The 19512-nt window shown below is 37.0% G+C and overlaps 1 protein-coding gene across 1 annotated transcript in view; it reads right to left on the reverse strand.

Annotated features, from left to right (window-relative positions):
* LOC102898711 (calcium-binding mitochondrial carrier protein SCaMC-1) overlaps nucleotides 1–19512 on the reverse strand; it is a 44282-nt gene that overhangs the window by 19235 nt on the left and 5535 nt on the right. The window contains exons 3-6 of the mRNA XM_025052291.1: nucleotides 19329–19508; nucleotides 10077–10203; nucleotides 3727–3814; nucleotides 2066–2177 (exon numbers count right to left, since the gene is read on the reverse strand). Coding sequence (XP_024908059.1) covers nucleotides 2066–2177; nucleotides 3727–3814; nucleotides 10077–10203; nucleotides 19329–19508 — 507 coding nt within the window. The remainder of the gene's footprint in view (nucleotides 1–2065; nucleotides 2178–3726; nucleotides 3815–10076; nucleotides 10204–19328; nucleotides 19509–19512) is intronic.

The following is a 19512-nucleotide window of genomic DNA, read 5'->3' on the forward strand; positions in this document are numbered from 1 at the left end:
AGAAAAATTATGTGCTAGATAGATGATAGATAGATAGATAGATAGATAGATAGATAGATAGATAGATAGATAGATAGATACAAACAGAGATATAGATACACACACACAATGATTTATCATTAAGCCACGAGAAAAAAAGGAAATCTTGCCTTTTGCAACAATATAGATGGACCTTGAGGGCATTATGTTAAGGGAAATAAGTCAGACAGAGAAAGACAGATACTGTATGGTATTGCTTATATGTGGAATCTAAAAAAGCCAAATTCATAGAAACAGAGAGTAGAACGGTGGTTGCCAGGGGATGGAGGGTGGGGGAAATGGGGAGATGATGGCCAAAGGGAACAAACTTCCAGGTATGAGATGAAAGTTCTGGGGATCTCATGTACAGCATGATGACTGTAATTAACAATACTATATTATACACTTGAAAGTTGCTAAGAGAGTAAATCTCAAATGTTCTTTACCACAAAAATAGAAATAGGAATTATGTGAAGTGATGGAGGGGTTAATTAACTCCCTGTGATAATCATTTCACAATATATAAGTGTATCAAATACCATGCTGTCCCTAACTTATACAATATTATATATAAATTATAGCTCAATAAATCTATGAAAATAGTCAGACAATTCATAGAAAATATGTGAAAAGCTAATATTTCTATAAAGAGATATTTAAAATGTGCATTAAGCCAACAAGATACCACATTATGCCCAAGAGAATGACAAATATTAGAAAATTGGATAATACCAAGTAACAATAATATATATATATTTTTAAAAAAACCAGGAACTTTCATGTATTGCTGGTGGAAGTAAGCTAGTATAGCAAGCCATTCTGGGAAATAATATAGCTATACAGTATTTCATAAATTAAGACTGGCTACCCTAGCAAAATTTACAAATGTATATTTATTTTCACTCAGAAATCCAGGTAGTATGCTTTAAGGTACATAAGAGAAAAGCATTTTTGTGAGTGGAGAGTTGGAGAAAATCTAGATATCTATTCCTAGGGGACTCGATAAGGAAGATATGTGAAATGCACATTATGTAATAGTTAGAAGCAATAAACTACATGAGCACATGGCAAAAAGGACAAATCTTAAAATCACGATGTTGAGTGAACAATGCAAAATATCAGATATGGCCTTTAGCACAATACTATCTGTGTAAATTTAAAAAACACACATGAAACAATACTCTATGATTCCTAAGAGTATGTACATATTCAAGAATACAGATGAAACATTAGAATAAGTGCCTATCATAATAAGTAACATTTACTGAACACATGTTACCCGCTCAGCCCTTTCCTAAATACACTAATATAATTCTCGAAACTCTTGCCATTATTATCCCCAAAATATAATTGAGAAAATTGAGGCACAGAGGAGTTATATAGCTAGTGGGTGGCGGATGTGGAATGAAAACGTAGGCAGTCTGACTCCAAAGCCGAGGCTTTTAATATTCCCCTATATTGTCTACGAGGAGGAGGCAAGACGTCTCAAGGACTGAGGCGAACAGTACGCCATGGCAAATGACTAACTTAACCTCCTGCATCTGAGATCTAAAAAAGAAAAAAAGTTCCTAATTACAAAATTTCATTTGTTCCTCACAACTCTGAATCAGTAAAAGAGCAGGTAGATGACATACTTGATCTTTTCTGATTCTAAAATTTTGAATCTTAATTTTTGACTTTCTATTTCCTATGACAAAAGACATAATGGAGTACATCGTATCTGTGAAAAAAGAAAAGTACATTATTTTTCTACTTTTCTAGAACAGTGACCTTAATGAGTTATGTATTCTCAACACAAAGTAGGCCCTTTCCACAATGGGTATCTATTTTAAGGTCTAGGTTTTAGCAAACAAAGAAATTGTGGTAGCTGTGCTTGTATATATAATACTAACACTCCTAACTAAATTAGTAGAGTACTATTGAGGAGAGAATACTATTATTACTTTAGCCACTGAGACTGGAAGTATTACAGCAGTTACGTGATCATAATAACAGCTATGACATTTATGGCAACATAAAAATAGAGTAAAATACAAAGTAATCTTACAGTATAACGCTTCCAGAAACCGGCAATTTCATCAATACTTGCTGCAGGATTAAATAAAAAGTAGACTTTCCATTCATCCCAGTCTACTGTCATTGTTCCATCACTATCAATGCTGAAATTTTAAAAAATAGTGCTTATAACAGTTATAACAAAGTTAGCACCATTATAAAAATTAATTAAATGTTTCTTACGTATTTATTGTAGAAACCACTCCTTTGAGTTTCATAAATATTACTGTATTTTCATATTTTAAGACTTTATTTTTTACAAAAATTGAGAATATAACAGAGTTCCCACATATCCTCGTACCCAGTTTCCCCTAACGGTGACATCTTACATTATTATAGCAAATTTGTTACAGTTAAAAAACCAATATTGATGTATTATTATTAACTAAAGTTCATACTTTATTCAAGGTTCCTTAGTTTTTAACTAATGTCATTTTTTGGGTTTAGGATCCCATCTGAGACCCCACATTCTATTTAGTCATCAAGTCTCCTTAGGTTCCTCTTGGCTACAACAGTTTCTCAGACTTTTTTTGATTTTTATAATTTTGACAGTTTAGGGGAATACTGGTCAGATATTTTGTAGAATGCTCCTCTATCGAAATTTATTTTGTATTGTTTTTTAATTATTTACTTGTATATGTTTCTTTCATTCTTGCCTATGACCTTTTATAGGTAAATACTATAAGTTACCTTTATATCTCTAGCACTGAGCATTCAATGTTTGTTGAAGAATGAATGAATAAAATTGATTGGATATTGATCTTATACTTTTTGACTCTTCTAATAGTATTTTTTCCTCTGATCCTCTTCTCTCTGCTTATACCTTTAAATCAACTTTAACATAAACTTCTACTTATGAATTTAAAGAAAAGACTCACTTTTACCATGCAAAATTCAGGATTTACTCAACTTTTAAGCACAGCAAATCAAAAAATACATCAGATGTTTCTTTAAAAGCTGAGTAAAAGGTGAAATTAAGCAAAATGCTTTTTCAATTGCATTTTTATTCATGGAAATCCTAAAAAAAAAACAGATTCCATTCTGCAAACAGGAAGATCAGTACAATTCCGGTTCCAGCCAAAACAAAATAATGGATGTAGAATTTACCCTCCTACTATAAACAATTATAAAATTGGACACAATATATGAAGCAACTGTTTTCAGGCACTGGACTACAAGCAGGACATGGTTACGACACTTGAGAGAAGGAAAACACATGAATTGAGTTCCCCGTTCACTCTGGTCCTTGTCTGGGGACACTTTACAGACTGTAGGATAGAGAAGTAGTAGCCTAGACAGAGAGCAAGTAGATAGAAAAAACAGAGAGCAGAGCTGAGGGCTGCTGAGGGGGCAGGAATTTGCACAGCAAATGTTTCAGGGTGCTCTAGAAACTATATGGGTATCTCGTTGCATCTTTGGCCAGATTCTAAGCTATGCGTGACTCCATCAGTCTGACAAAAGTAGTTACTGCAGGGCTGTGAGTTTAATGGAAATCCTGTAGCTGAGCAATGTTGTAATTGAAGAAAGGAAAGAAGAAGGAAGAAGAAAGGGAGGGAGGGAGGGAAGAGCTACATTCATAGCAATTAGTTTCTAACATGGAATATTAAACAAAAACAAAAATGAAAACTATTAATAATAAGGATAAGGGCTGACCTTTGTAGAATATTTTTTGCCTGAGCTTCAGAAATAGTCATACCCAGTGATTTCAAAGCAGCAATTATTTCTGAAGTTTCTATCACTCCTTTAAAAAGTGAACAAATGTCAAGTTAAAGTATCTGAAAACATAACAAGGCGAAATACACTTAGAGAACACAATAGTCTTTAAAAGCTCATGTGTTTTATAGGCCTCTAATCCCATATTCATAGCTGAATTCACAAGACTTAAAAGCTCTAAAAACTCAAAGACGTTTTGTAAACTTGGCACCAAAATTCATTTAACGGCAAAACCTGTCCTAAAATGATGTGTTATAATAACTGATTTTAGACAATTATTCGTCTAATTTAGTGTTGTTATTCATTTGTTTCACTGAAGGAATATTCATATACAGTTGACCTTTGAACAATAGGGATTTGAACTGCAGATAAATCCACTTAAAAGGAGATTTTTTTCGATAAATACGGTAGGGATTTCGAATCCCTGGGTCTCCTGTCTGTGGGTTTTATTTGCCCCGGGCTCAAGCAGCCCCTTACTGAAATCAAAATTTTCGCATTCCCAACTTTGGTTTCCCAAAGACAAATCAAAAATACTGTTTTCAATCCACAGTTGGTTGAATCCACAAATGTGAAGGGCCAAGTAGAGTTAACTTTTGTGGGGCTCAAGGTTATACTTAGATTTTTGACAGCACTGAGGGTCGACGCCCTAAACCCCCCTGTTGTTCAAGGGTCAACTGTATGTAATTGCACAGTGGTGCCCCAGACCCCGCTCGGAGTATTACATAATATATCATATGTGCACTGTATTGCTATTCTAAAATCCAAATTCAAATTTCTAAACATGTATGTCCCCAAGAGTTTCCAATAACAGACTGTAGATCTATAATAGATCTTGATTATTGTATCTACTTGGAAAGAATTAGGAAGTTAATTCTATTCAATATCTGATTCAGGGGCATGTAAATAAGGAAACTCAACATTTTATAAGGAAAGCTTTAAAATAAATAATATACTTAAAATACAATAGAATGCTAAACTTTTTAACACAACCATATACTATGTTAAATAATTCAAAACACACACTATATTTAATGCAAGCCTACTATGCATTTCAATCTCACGTTGCTGAATATTGTAAAGGAAAAATTAAGTATTCCATATTCTCCCCACATTCTAAAACACTTACCTAATCATGTCACTCCTCAAGTCCAAAATGTCTTTTATTCCTCCCTTGTATCAAACAAATAGTTGAGGATACCAAGTCTTTTAAAATGTGAGAACAACTATTTTATGTTAAAAAAATCAACTTTAATGTCACCTAGTTGAAAAATATGTAATGTCAAAAAGCTACTATAAATTCAGTCATATTTTTAATTTGTATTTTATGAACCATAGCTGCATCTGTATACACTTATAAATAGTATGTATGTATAAAACACTTATTTAGCCAATAAACAAAGCCGAGTATTCATAAACAGAATCTCAGATTCTTTGCAATGACTCCAAGGCCCCTAGGGTTCCAAGTTCCATGGGGTGGAATTTACTGGTCAATTCCTCAACCTATAAATCAAAGTTTTCTTCAACTGAGAAAGCTGGATCCTCTGCTTTATATCCCATTATAGTCTTCAAACATTATAGTCAACAATTTAATAATTTAAACAATTTTTTGAAAGTCTACTATTCAAACCACTATGCTAAATGATATGAGAGAAGCCAAAGATTAATAAAACAGCACTCCTCCAAGGCGTTTACCAGTTTCTATGAATACACTATTTTAAAAATACATCACACTGTGCTAAACGTATGTTATAGAAGAGTAAAGGATAAGGTGCGATGGAAGGATAAATAAAGGGGTGAAAAAGAAGAGTCACAAATGAATTACTGTAAAGAATAACCAAGAGACCACCAAAGAAACCAAAGCATTTCAACAAAGGCAAGCGTATAAGCCTTAAGATTTACTTAAGTTAGGGCCAGACTTGAAATGACATATTAACCAGCTTTGACCTTGTCTAGCAATTTCCCAATTCTGCCTTTGTTCAAGCTCTTCTCTCTACTTGAGAACCCTTTCATTTCATTTCTGTTTATATATTGACCCAGCACATATCTAAATTGTCTCCGGGCACAATTAAGCTCTCCTTGTATCATTTTTATAGCAATTATTATAATCTATCCTATATATGGCTATGTATGTTTACTCTTACTTCCCCAAAATGTATGCTTCTGAAGAAGTTTGTTTACACAGTTCTTAGTGCACTAGCTCACACAGAACGCTCAAAAACTGTTTGCTTCATTGAACTAAAATATATTAAGTAATCTTTACCTTAAGTTACAAACTCAGGCTGAGATGTAGGGGAAAAAAATTAGGTAAATATGATCCGGAATATAATCAAGACCTATGGACTGAAAGGGAGATTCAATGTTGTCTTCAATTATACGCAACAAGCTTTGACTGAGATGGACTTGAAATGGATTGGATATGGAACAACAGCAGTTAGATGGATGGAGAAGGAGACTGCAAGCATTCCAGCATTGTCACTCCAGGGAAAAATGCAAACTATTCCATTCCGGTAATGTGATGTACTGCTAAGTAACAAACCATCCCAGAATTTAGTGGCTTAAAAAGAATGTATCTGATCATGAGTATGCAATCTGAGCTTGGTTCAACTCATTGGTTCTTCTGCGGATCTTGCCTTGGGTCGCTCATGTGAATTCAATTATATTGAGGTTTGACTACAGCTGGAAATCCGAGATGGCTTCACTTACACATCTGTCACCTCAGATGGTAATGTAATACAGCTGGGGACTAAATGGGCATCTCTCTACATGTGGTCTTTCCATCTGGGTAGTTAGTCCTCTTTTCCGGTGGCTCAGAGTGCTCATGAGGGAACATTCCAAAAGGACAAGCCCCATTGCACAGGTACTTTATTAAGTCTCGATAATGTCCAAAGCAGGTCAAATGGCCAAGCCCAGCTCGATGTGGTCCAGAGCTATGCATGACCATGAACCCTGGGAGATGTGGTTTACTAGAATAGCCAATATAAGGCAACATTACCTGACCTTTGTAGACTTAGTGTTCTTGTCTGTAAACTGCAGCTGCTGTGAAGATTGAGCGAGATAAAAATAAGATATAGAAGATAAAATAGCTAGAATAGACATGGCAGACAAGAAGAGTCCAACAAATGTTAGCTCTTTTCCTACCATTTTCTTAAAAAAAAAAAAAAACTGCATCCAAAAATAATCTTAATGGTGAAATTATGTTTAGTAATTACTTCATTCACATAGTTATAACAACAGTCCATGGATGTATTGGCTGAACAAGAGCAGGGCTCAGATACTTCTTGATGAGAGAAGTTCAACAGATCAGTTCACCTTGGGGCTTAAATGCTTCCAGCTAGTGAGTCTGATAGTCCATCAGCCCACATACATCCTCTTGACTTCACTGATCAGCATAAAGCCTGGACTTCACTGATCAGCATAAAGCCTGGACTTCACTGATCAGCATAAAGCCTCCTGGGAGACTGAAAGGGAGTGGTAAAAATGGAATCCTGTCTAGTATTAATGTTTAACACATATTAATATGTGATGAATTGGGAGAGTCTCGAGAGGGAGAATGGATGACGAGAATGACAAGAGGGAAGAAGGTGTGATATAGGGAGCCAGATCCTGTCATTTAATTTTGGGGGAAATTTCAGGTCCAGGGTCAATGAAGTACAACTGATACCCAAAATTATCCTGTCCCAGCCAATCTGGAAGCACTGTACACCCTGGAATAAAGTGGCTGCATGTTCATATGAATTGAAAAAGCTCTCTCTCGAGGCCCCAAATATTCTGGTATCAAACTCCTTCTGATAACGACTATCAAGAGGAAAGGGTGTATTAGTTTCCTGGGCCGCTGTAACAAAGTACCATAACTTAGGTAGCTTAGAACAACAGGAATTTATTGTCTCACAGTTGTAGAGGCCAGAAGTCTGAATCCAAAGCAGTGCCCGCTTCCTCTGAAGATGCTAGGGAAGGTCCTGTTCTATGCCCCTCTCTAGCTTCTAGTAGCCTCAAGTGTCTCTTGGCTCATATATGCATCACTCCAATCCTGACTCCATCATCAAATGACCACTTCACATCATATTCCTCCATGTATATCTGTCTGTGTCCAAATTTCTTCTTTATATGGCATACCTTAATGACCTCATTTTAACTTGACTACTTCTAACTTGTTCAAGTAGTCAATAGTCTAACTTGACTATTTCCAAATAAGGTCACCATCTGAGGTACTTGGGACTAGGACTTTAATGTATCTTTTGGAGGGAGACACAATTCAATCCATAACAAAAGAGGTATTCTCTTTCCCACAAAACCATCCTGGCTAAGGTAAACTGGCTGAGCTCTAAACAAAGGTGGTCCCAGAGGCAGTAGGAATAATGACACAGACAAGAGGCAGCTCAATCACAGTAACACTTTCTCAAGGTCCAGGTGGGCAGCAGCCCTGGTGGCAGCAGGAGAGCCACCTACTGTCACAGCTCAGGTGCTTAAAACAAATGAAGCTCTACCTGCAGAGGATGGTACCTCTGTAGGACTTTGGAGACTGAGCTGTGACATTCAGTTTGACTAGTCAAGGCAGAAATTAAAAGATCTATATTGTTAATCACTTATTCCTTCGAGACTTCCTCTTGCCTCAGAAAGAGTATTATTACCAATAGCTATAAGCACTTTTACAATTTTACTAGGGACAAAAGTAATATTATGTTTATTAATGGCATTCTAATTTCACTAATTATCTGACAGTGGATATCAGCTTACAAATGATGATCATGGTGGTAACCATCAACGATAGAGTGAAAATCCAAAACACAAGAGCACAACTATCAATCTTAGATCAGCAGCAATTGATGACCAAGTTTAATTTATAGACTTTAATAAGTAGTACTTCTAAATCTTCTGGATACCATTTCAGTAGGAGGGCCCAGAAAGGCCTAAACTTCCTTTTGGAAAATGAATAGTAGCTTGGAGCACTGTGACTTTGTTATTAAGGGAAATGTAACCACTTTTGTGCTCACTGGTCACTAAAGCCGGTGACAGTCAAGTTACATTTTGTTTTAACCAAAAATCAATCAGTAGAATCCTTTAAATCACTTTTCTAGTACACTTAGAATTTTTAAATTAACAAAAAATAGATTTCACAAAACTTAAAAATTAACCTATGCTTCTTAAATAGGGTATAATTGGCTTCTAATTACCCATGGCAGATTAGCCACATACGGATATAGAAGTGGTATTCTACTTTTACATTTAGTCTCTCTAATTCAAGGGTTTGTAACATGGAATAGTAGAGTATACCTTTCTTCTTCAAATCAGCATGAATACTGATCCCAGCACTATGTGTAAGAGTAAAAAACTGGAAGCATCTTAAACATCTAACAATATGGGAATGATTAGATAAGTGTACTCAAAAATAGACTATTTGAGTCATTAAAAATTGTTTATGAAGAATACTAAATGAAGTATTCTTACATTATATATGCTTACATTATAATATTCAAAGAAAAAAGTGGGACACCAAACTATGCAGTGCGAAACCAAGAAAGAAACATAGACAAAACGTCTAGAAGGAAATCTAAAAATATATTAAAATGTTAAACCTGACCTCTAGACAGCAGGGTTACACATCATTTTTATTTTACTTTCAGAAGCTTTTCTGTGTTATCTAACTTTCCTGCGACTGAAAGATTTTCAAAATCATCAAGAAAACAATAAATGCCATTTTTAAAACTACCATGATACTTTCAGCTCATATGTTTGAAAACAGTGGAGAGGCCTATGTACTACACCAAGTGCTTTAAATTCGGAGGGCCAAATTGTTTTATTAAAAAGATGATAACCAGATGATTGGCTAAAGAAGCTGTGGTACATATATATAATGGAATATTACTCAGCCATAAAAAGAGATGAAATATTATGATTGAAATAATCATACTAAGCAAAGTAAGCCAGACAGAAAAGGTTGAAAATCACACGATATCACATATGTGGGATATAATCATAAAAGCAATAAATGAACAGGACAAACAAACGGAGACTCATGAACATGGACAATGAACTAATGGTTACCAGAAGGGAGGGGGAAAATAAAGAAATAAAATGTTTAAAAAAAAAAAAAAGATGGTAACTACACAGATATTATAATACTAATAAGTGTAGTTTACATATTATTCTTAGAAATTAAAAAAATACTGCTAAACAAGTAATAGAATTGAATCTTTGATAGTTAGAAGTTAAAGGTTAGTAAAAATATCCTTTAGTACTGAATTATTAGTCACATTAAGCTAATTGTGACTAAAACACACAAATGTACACACCATCATTATTTGTGTCCAGACTATTAAATGCCAGCCTCATTTTTTTCTCATGGTCTTTAAGGTATTTCATAAATTCTTCAAAGTCCAATTTTGAATCATTATTGGTATCTCCAGCTTTTAAAATGTCCTGCAAGAAAGAAGAAACTCATTGCAGAGACATATTGCAAGTAAATCCACTATACCATGCTAATATTGGCACTTTTCACTCATATTAATTATGATTTCCATCAGCATCCATTACCCTAGTTTTTCAGTCACAGCTACAAGGTTAAGTAGATTGTGATTTTTTTTTAATTTGTGCAATACTAGAGTCAATAGCCACCATGTCATTCCAAATAATTATGAGTCTTGTAAGTATTTACTTGAGGTTATCAATGAATGCCAAGTACCTTGAAAGACTAAAGATACTAAGATACACAATCTTTACTATGAGAGTTCACAAGTATTAATTAAATGAGATAAAATATGTGAAATTCTAGTATGACCCACAGCTTAATGGTTTGAGACCTAAACTTATAAAGTAAGAATATATGTTCAGATCTCACTGGGGTGTCATGCTTTTAAAAAAAAAAAAATTAACAATGGTAATTTTTAAATACACATCATCTATATTTCCAGTAGACTCTTGCATCAAAGCCATAGGCCATGTCTTGCACACCTTTGTACCATCAATGCCTAGTATAAAGTATGGCACACAAAGGCCATTAATCATTGTTTGCTGAATTGAAAAATACTGTGATCTAGGCACTGGATTAGGTGCTAGGGATTAAAAGACAAGAAGATGCAGGCCCTGCCCTGAAGGAAGTTACTGACTAGTGGAGACCACTCACATAACCAAAGAGAATATGTTAAGCGACAAAACGAGAATGTATTCAAGGCACAGTGGAGTTTGGAGGGATTCAGGAGCACCTTCACAGGGGAAGAGTGCTTAAGCTGAGACCTGCAGAAAAAAATAGGCATTAACTGGGCAGACGAATAGGGAACACAGTCCGAGAATCTTTGCAAGCAGGTAGAACATACGTTAATTATAAAAAAACACAATAATAATGATAGTCATTAAAATAACAGCTAATATTTATTGAGAACTTACTTCTAAGCATTTTGTATATATAAATTCATTTACTCTTCATAATAACCCTAAATGGTTCCAATTTACTGAGGACAAAATGCAAAGGAGAAAAGCAGGAGGTAAGACAGGCAGAGGAGAGAGCATAGAGGAGTTCTATAACACAAAAAAATTTCAAATTAATCCTGTAGGTTGTTTCCCAATGAGTGGAATACATACAGTGCTTACACGGAAACAGTATTAAATAACACTAAATCAGTGCGAGAAAATTATTCCTCTTTCAATTATCTTTCAATCCTTCTGATTACAAAATGGAGAACATCTCAGTTTTGTGCTAATATGCCTCAATACTTGCCAATTTAAAAGAAAAAATCAGAGTATAAGCATCAGGTACAACTTTGTCAAACAATATAGTTTTTAGCCAGAAATTAATAACACTACTCTATTTCTATTTTGTTTTATGCTTATTTTTAATCTACTAGTTTTCTAGCTATAGTAGCACTATGAAATTTTATTTTAAAATGAATTTCTTCACACACAAACGAATCAATTCGCTTAAAATAATTAACAGTATAGTCAGTTCTTGTTTACAGCCAACCTCATGAAGTTGGGAATGTTGCTGTAAATGACGGAGTGCCATGATCAGTGTTAGAAAGGCCATTCCAGTGGTAGACTTTGATGAGGGAGAGAGAAAAGATAGAAAGTAAAAAGATCAGTAAGGGGACAACCGCGAAAATCTAAAGGAGAAATGAACCTCTGAACTAGAGGGAAGGCGGTAGGAATGGAAACAAGATACTAAAGAGCTTTAGAAGGTGGGAGGTAACTTGATCACTGACACACTATAGAGGGTAAGGGAAAAAGAGGAATCTAGAACGCTGAAGGTGCTATTTGACATTAGAATGACTATGATCAAAAAAGCTAAATGTTGGCAAGGATATGGAGAAACCAGGACCCGCATTGATGGTGGGGATATAAAATGGTGTAGCCACATTGCAAAGCAGTTTGGCAGTTTCTTAAAAAGTTAAACATATACTTACTAAATGACTCAGCAAGCCTACTCCTAGATAGCTAAGAGAGATAAAAGCAGATGGCCATATAAAAACTTAGACACAAATGTTCACAGCAGCATTATTCATAATAGCCAAAAACTGGAAACAAACCAAATGCCCATCGACTACTAAATCGATAAAAATTGTGGTATATACATACAATGGAATATTATTCAGCAATAAAAAGGGAAAAAACTACTAATACATGCTATAGCATTGATAAGCCTCAAAAATATGCTTAAGTTAAATTAGCCAGACACAAAGGACTACATTGGTTTTTTTCCCATTCATATGAAATCTCTAAAACAGGAAAAGCTATAGAGACAAAAAGCAGATCAGTTGTTACGTAGAGGTGAGGATGGGAGTGGAAACTGCAAAAGAGCACAGGTAACTTTCTTTTTGAAGTAACAGAAATGTTCCAAAATCATATGGTGGTAATGGTTACACAACTAGATAATTTGTACTAAAAATCACTAAACTATCTACTTAACAATAAGTAAATTTCATAGTATGTAAATTACACTTTAATAAAGATGTTTTGAAAATTAATATATTAATAATTAATGTGTTAAATATTGTCACCACCAAAATAAAAGGTAATTATGGCAATTTCTCGTCAAGATAGCAGAGTAAGTAAATGCTGTGCTTGCCTCCTCCCATGACCACATTAAAATTACAACTAAATTATAAAACAACCATCCTTGAGAATCACCTGAAGACTAGAGGAACAGAATTTCTATAACTAAGGACGTAAGGAAGAAACCACATCAAGACAGGTAGAAGGGTGGAGACGCAACATGCACTGGTCCCACGCCCAAGTGTGGCGTTATCTAGGCTGCAGAGGTATTCCCTGAGGAGCACGGGTTCCCAGCTTCACCGGGGATGCCCAGTCCAGAGCACCAGTACCAGGAAGAGAAATCCCCCACAACATCTGGCTGTGAAAATCAGTGGAGACCCCATCCAGGTGAGATGGAAGGCTGCTGGAGTACCAGGTATCCCATAAAGAGCCCTCGCACAGACTCACTTGCTCACAAACACTCGCACTAAGCTCCAGAGAAGGGACAGAAGCTTGAAAGGCACCAAGAACCTACAGGGAGAAACTGAATTGTCTGGCTTCAGAGCAAGGGGCTAGAGGGGCAGCTCTGGCAGGGATAGAAGTGCTGGTAGCATCACTGTTTCTTTGCTGAGCCCTCCCCCAACCCAGCCTGCAGTCACAGGTGGGCACCAAATCTAAGTATCCATGACACTGGCTAATACTGCTCACCCCACTCTGGTGATACCCTGAAAACCAGCCCTACTCAATTTGCACACAGGCCCAAACCTCCTTCAGAGGCTATTCTTCATAAGCAACCAACCTCAGCCCACATTGTGGAATTCCCTAAAATCTCTGAAAAGTATAAAAACCCCAAACAAGCAGTGGGTGGCCTCAGTGTGCCCCATACCTCTTGCTAATCAGCTCCCAGCACTAGCAGCAGCCAGCCTTAATTTGCAGAATAGCCTCTCCCAGGTGCCTCCAAACCCAGCACGGGCAGCTACCAACTGCAGATCATTCTATAGCTCCTACCAGGTGGCCCTGGGCCAGGCAAAGGCAGCAGCTGACCTAGGTCTGTCCCAGAGCCCCTCGCAAGAACCAACAAAGCTGGTAGCTGGCTTCAGACCACACCAGAGCACAACCCAATTAGCTCCACAAATGGCACATGCAAAGGGCGGACTCAGCAGGCACCAGAGCCCCACTACAGCAAATCTCACTCCATAGGGTCAGCCCCCACGTAACTACTCATCTGCCATAGTCACAGCCAGTAAGCCTGAGGGTCAATCCTGCCCACTGACATACCAACAGCAATGAAGGCTCAGCTACAACAAGAGGGCACACACAGCCCACACAAGGGACACACCTGGAGCACCCGGCTCAGGTGACCAGGGAGACTATGCTACTGGACAGCACGAGACATCTACTACATAAGGCCACCTTGCCAAGACTGGGAGATGTAGCACACTGACCAAATATGTAGATGTTGTTATTGATAGGTATATAGTTAACAAACACAAGGAGGCAGCCAAAATGAGAAGACAGAGAAACATGTCCCAAATGAAAGAACAAAACTCCAGAAAAAGAACTAAACAAAATACAGGCAAGCAATCTACCAGATACAGAGTTCAAAACACTGGTTATAAGGATGCGCAATGTATGTAGGGGAAAAGCAGATGAACTCAGTGAGAACTTTAACAAAGAGATAGGAAACATAAAAATGGAGACAGAAAACATAAAAAAGAACCAGTCAGAAATGAGGAATACAGTAACTGGGGTGGAATCAACAGCAGATTAGATAAAGCATACAACCAAATCAGTGATTTGGAAGATAAGGTCACAGTAAACATCCAATAAGAACAGCAAAAAGAAAAAAAAAAAGTTTAAGGGACCTCTGGGACAACATCACACATAACGAGATTTGCATAATAGGGGTACTAAAAGGAGAAGAGAGAGAAAACAAGGACTTGAAAACTTATTTAAAGAAATAATGACTAAAAGCTCCCTTAACCCGGCAAAGGAAAAACAAATACAAGTCAAGGAAGTACAGAAAATCCCAACAAAGATGATTGCCAAGAGGCACGCACCAAGACACACCATAGTTCAAATGCCAAAGGTTAAAGACAAAGAGATAATCTTAAAAGCAGTAAGAGAAAAGCAGTTATTTATTTACCAGGGGATGACAGCTAATTTCTCAACAGAAACTTTGCAGGCCAGAAGGAACTGGCACGAAATATTCAAAAGTGAAGAAAAGCAAGGATGTACAACCAAGATTATTCTACCCAGCAAGGCTATCATTTAGAATCAAAGGACAGATAAAAGAGCTTCCCAGAAAGGAAGAACCTAACGGAGTTCATAACCACAAAACCAGCATTACAAAAAATGTTAAACGTCTTTAAAAAAAGAAAAGCATATATATCAAAAATATGAATAATAAAATGACGATAACTACATACCTATCAATAACAACATACTTACCTATCAATAACTACATATCTTTAAATGGATTAAATACTCCAATCAAAAGACATAGCGTGGCTGAATGGAGAAGAAAACAAGGCTCTTACATATGCTGCCTACAAGAGACTCACTTCAGATCGAAAGACACACAGACTGAAAGTCAAGGGATATTTCATGCAAATGGAAATGAAAAAAAGCTGGGGTACCAATACTTACATCAGACAAAATAGACTTTAAAACAAAGGCTATTAAAAGAGACAATGAAGGACATTTCATATACAATAGCCAAGATATGAAAGCAACCTAAGCATCCATCCATAAACAACTGGATATATGTATAGTACATATATACAATGGACTATTACTCAGCAATAGAAAAGAATGAAACCTTGAGCTCTCTTCAGCAACACATATACTAAAATTGGAATGATAAAATAAATGAAGTATTATGTACAACACGGATGGACATAGGTGAAATAAGTCAGACAGGGGAAGACAACTACCATATGATTTCACTGACATGTGGAATCTAAAAAACACAATGAATGAATAATCAAAAGAGAAAAAACTCGTAGATAAGAGAACAAGCTGACAGTTGCCAATGGGAGGGGGGTTAAGGGGCTGGGTGAAAAGGTGAAGGTATTAAGAATACAAATTGGCAATTACAAATTAGTCACAAGGATGTAAAGTACAGCATAGGGAGTACAGTTAATATTGTAATAATATTGTAATAACTGTGCCGGGTGAGTACTAGACTTATCGGGGGGACCACTTCATAACATACACACATATATATATATTTTGTGTGTGTGTGTGTGTGTTTGTGTGTGTGTGTATATATATATATAGCTCCAGTATGCTGTATACCTGAAACTAATACATTGAATGTCAATTGAAATTCAAAAACAAATGTAAATAAATAAATAAATTTTAAAACAAGGTAATTATGTGTGGTGATGGATGTTAACTAATCTTATTATGGTAATCACTTCACAACAGTAATTATGTGTGGTGATGGATGTGTTAACTAATCTTATTATGGTAATATTCACTTCACAACATATACATGTATAAATCATCAGGTTATACACTTTAAACATGCACAGTGTTATATGTCAATCATATCTCAATAAAGCTGGAACGAAAATAATACAATAAAAGGAAAACAGGGGATTAAACTCTAGTTAAATATCAGTGCCTTCCTGAAGGCTCTGAGCCTGAGGCTTGTCTCTTCTCTTCTTTTAAAGGAGGATTAACAAGTATTAGAACTGTTAAAGCCACATTGCAATGAACTGAGAATTTCTGCTCAATATAATCACGAAGACTGAAAAAAAAAATCATTTAAAAGGGAGTCATTTTCTTATCTTTAGATTAGATGTAGCTTCTGTAATGTCCAAGAATAATCTAAAACCATCTCTCATACATACCATTAGTAGTTTGTGTCCCTTTTTAGGGAAAAATTTGACTAAAAATGCACTCTGGCTACCAATATTGTTCAGTCTAGAGCTCATCAACAAAATCAGACAACCAAAAATCACCAATAGCATGAAAGAAGGGCCATATTCAATTACTGGAAAAACTACCCCTGGTGGAGATGGGTATAAGATTTTAGGGAGTATTACATCCATCAGGAAAAAAAAGTTCTAAAAATAAAAAATGTGATGGCAATAAACAATTCAACAATAGTGTCATTAACAAAACACACATAGCTGAACAGTCACTTAGTAAGCTGAAGAGTATGGAATTGAATTAATGTTGCTGGAGGTAACCGATACATCGGAGGAAAACAGTGAAAGGCTGAGAATGATACAGCACCAAAAACGTGGTAATACATACAATGGAATACTCCTCAGCCTTTAAAAGAAAGACTCTGACATATGTTACATGGATGAACTTTGAGGACATTATACTAAATGAAATAAGCCATTCACAAAAAGACAAACATCGTATGATGCCACTGTATTTTTTTTTTTTTACATGAGGTACTTAGAATACTCAAAATATAGAGATAGAAAGTAGAATGATGGTTTCCTAGAGCTGGATGGAGGAAGGAATAGGGAGTTTAATAGGTATAGAGTTTTCATTTTACAAGATGAAAAGAGTTATGGAGATAGACAGTGGTACTAGTTGCCCAATATTATGAATGTATTTAACACCACTGAATTGTACACTTAAAAATGGTGAAGATGGTAAATTTTATGTTAAAAAAACAATATCTCATCCCAGAGTAAATAGCAGAGATTAGTACCACCCTTAAAGACCTACGAAAGAACCCAGGGGTGGTGATCCCATCATTTTTTTTCACCAATCTGACCCCTACAAAAGCTAGGTGGATCACAGGGGAAGATGACAGTGGAATACTTCAAACTTAACCAAGTAGTAGAGGAGCCAATTGCAGCGGTGGATACAGATGTGGTACCTTTACTAGAGCAGATTAACACAGTTCAGAAACAGCATATAGCCACTGATACGGTGAATACATTGATTTATATTTACCAAGGAGGACCAGACGCAGCAGGCATTCACATGGGATGGGCAATAATATACATTTAAATCTCCCACCCTCTGTCATAAAGGAATCTGGTCCATCTACACATTCACAGAACATCACACTGTTTCACTATATTGACAACATCATGTTATTTGGATTAGATGAGCAAGAAGTAGCAATATGTTGGAGGCCTTAGTAAGATACATGCACTCCAGAGGGTGGCAGATAAGAGTCACTGAAAATAAGAGTCCGAGGTCTACCACATCAATTAAGTATTTTCAGGACCAGTGATAGGAAAAATGTTGCATGGAATTTATAACAAGCCCCCAAAGGAGAATCTTCAGCAGAAAACTATAACTGGCATGCTATGGGGCCACGGTAGAAACAAAGTGCTTCACTACGGGACATCAAATGACAATACAGACAGAGAGGCCTATCGTGAGTTGGGTTCTGTCATACCCAATACCAAATCATAAATTTTGGTGAGCCCAGAAAGCAATCCATATGATGGAAAACAAAACAATCTCAGGATCAAGCACAAGCAGAATCAGCACAAGCAAGCTACACAGAGTGGTCCAGATCTCCATACCCCACCACTGTTATACTATGACCAGCCCACACAGAAGGAAAAAAGATGAGATTGGTTTGGGGACGGGTTTCTTAGTGTGTAAGTGCAAATTGAGAACAGCCTAGTATGCACTGCTTTCTGATTCCTACCTCTCAAGGTTCTTCTCTGATATCCCTTCTAGAGTAAGCAGGAGCCTGAGATACTTGACAGGCTGAGGGAGGTGCAGTGTCCTGGAATTCTGGGCTAAGAGAAGGAAGTAGGACCAGACTGTTCTAAGAGACAGGGTCCAGGGACAAAATCAAAATAACACCATGCAGATGGTTTGATTAAGTCATCAATATGAAGAGATTAAGCAGAGTGAGAAGATAATGAGATAAAAATCAAATCAGAGCACAGAACTCGTAAAGAATTTTCTGAGCTATAGGAACGGTTTGGACTTCACACGCACACACGAAACGAGTGGGGTGATGAAGACTGCTCAGCATTGACGAGGGAAATGGTATAATCGTTTCCTCTTGATATCCTGAAACTTCCATGTAAAGAATTTTTAAATAATCAAATCAAAACCCATCCAGAGAAGGAAAACATCAGTAATTGAGGCAAGATGCCAAACAATCAGCTGAAGTGCAAACGCATGGGTCAAGGTCTGATTCCCCCTAGACTTTGCGTATGTCAGAAAGAGATGGCAACTCTTAGGGACCCACTTGTGCCTGTCGTCGGAGTGTGAACCCTGCGGGGGTTGTGAACGTCCTTATTACACAGGTCTTTGGCTCCTGTGTTCACAAAAACCAACACGGCCCCCGAAATTCTGTGTGGGTTCAGTAAATGTTGAACGTGTCATCAGACACCCACTCGGCATCTCCCAAAAGGCCCAGGAGGGGACTTTGGTCATTGTGGACAGCAGCCGTCTTAAGAAAGTTGAGACCGTGCTTTGCTGGGCTGCATGATTCTGCGTGAGGGGCTCACGGAAGAGAATCCCACCCTCACGACAGAGGCCTTTGAAAGAAGCTCCAGAAAGGGCAAGTCTGGCTTCCCGCTCCGCCCAACATTTCTGCAGACTCCCGGTGCCACGTTCTCTTGGTCCATTACCTTCTCCGAAAACAGGCCGAACATGGAGCTCCAGTTTTTCAGCCCCTCCTGGAGCTCTTTGATGTCCACCACTCCGTCCCCGTTGCGGTCCAGGTCTCGGAAGAGGACCTCGTAGTGGAAGGAGTCCTCGCTGTCCTGGCAGGCGGCCGTGGGCAGCACGAAGCCGCGCAGCCAGCGCGGCACG

Source organism: Pteropus alecto, unplaced genomic scaffold, assembly GCF_000325575.1.
Source record: "Pteropus alecto unplaced genomic scaffold, ASM32557v1 scaffold106, whole genome shotgun sequence".
Taxonomy (NCBI): domain Eukaryota; kingdom Metazoa; phylum Chordata; class Mammalia; order Chiroptera; family Pteropodidae; genus Pteropus; species Pteropus alecto.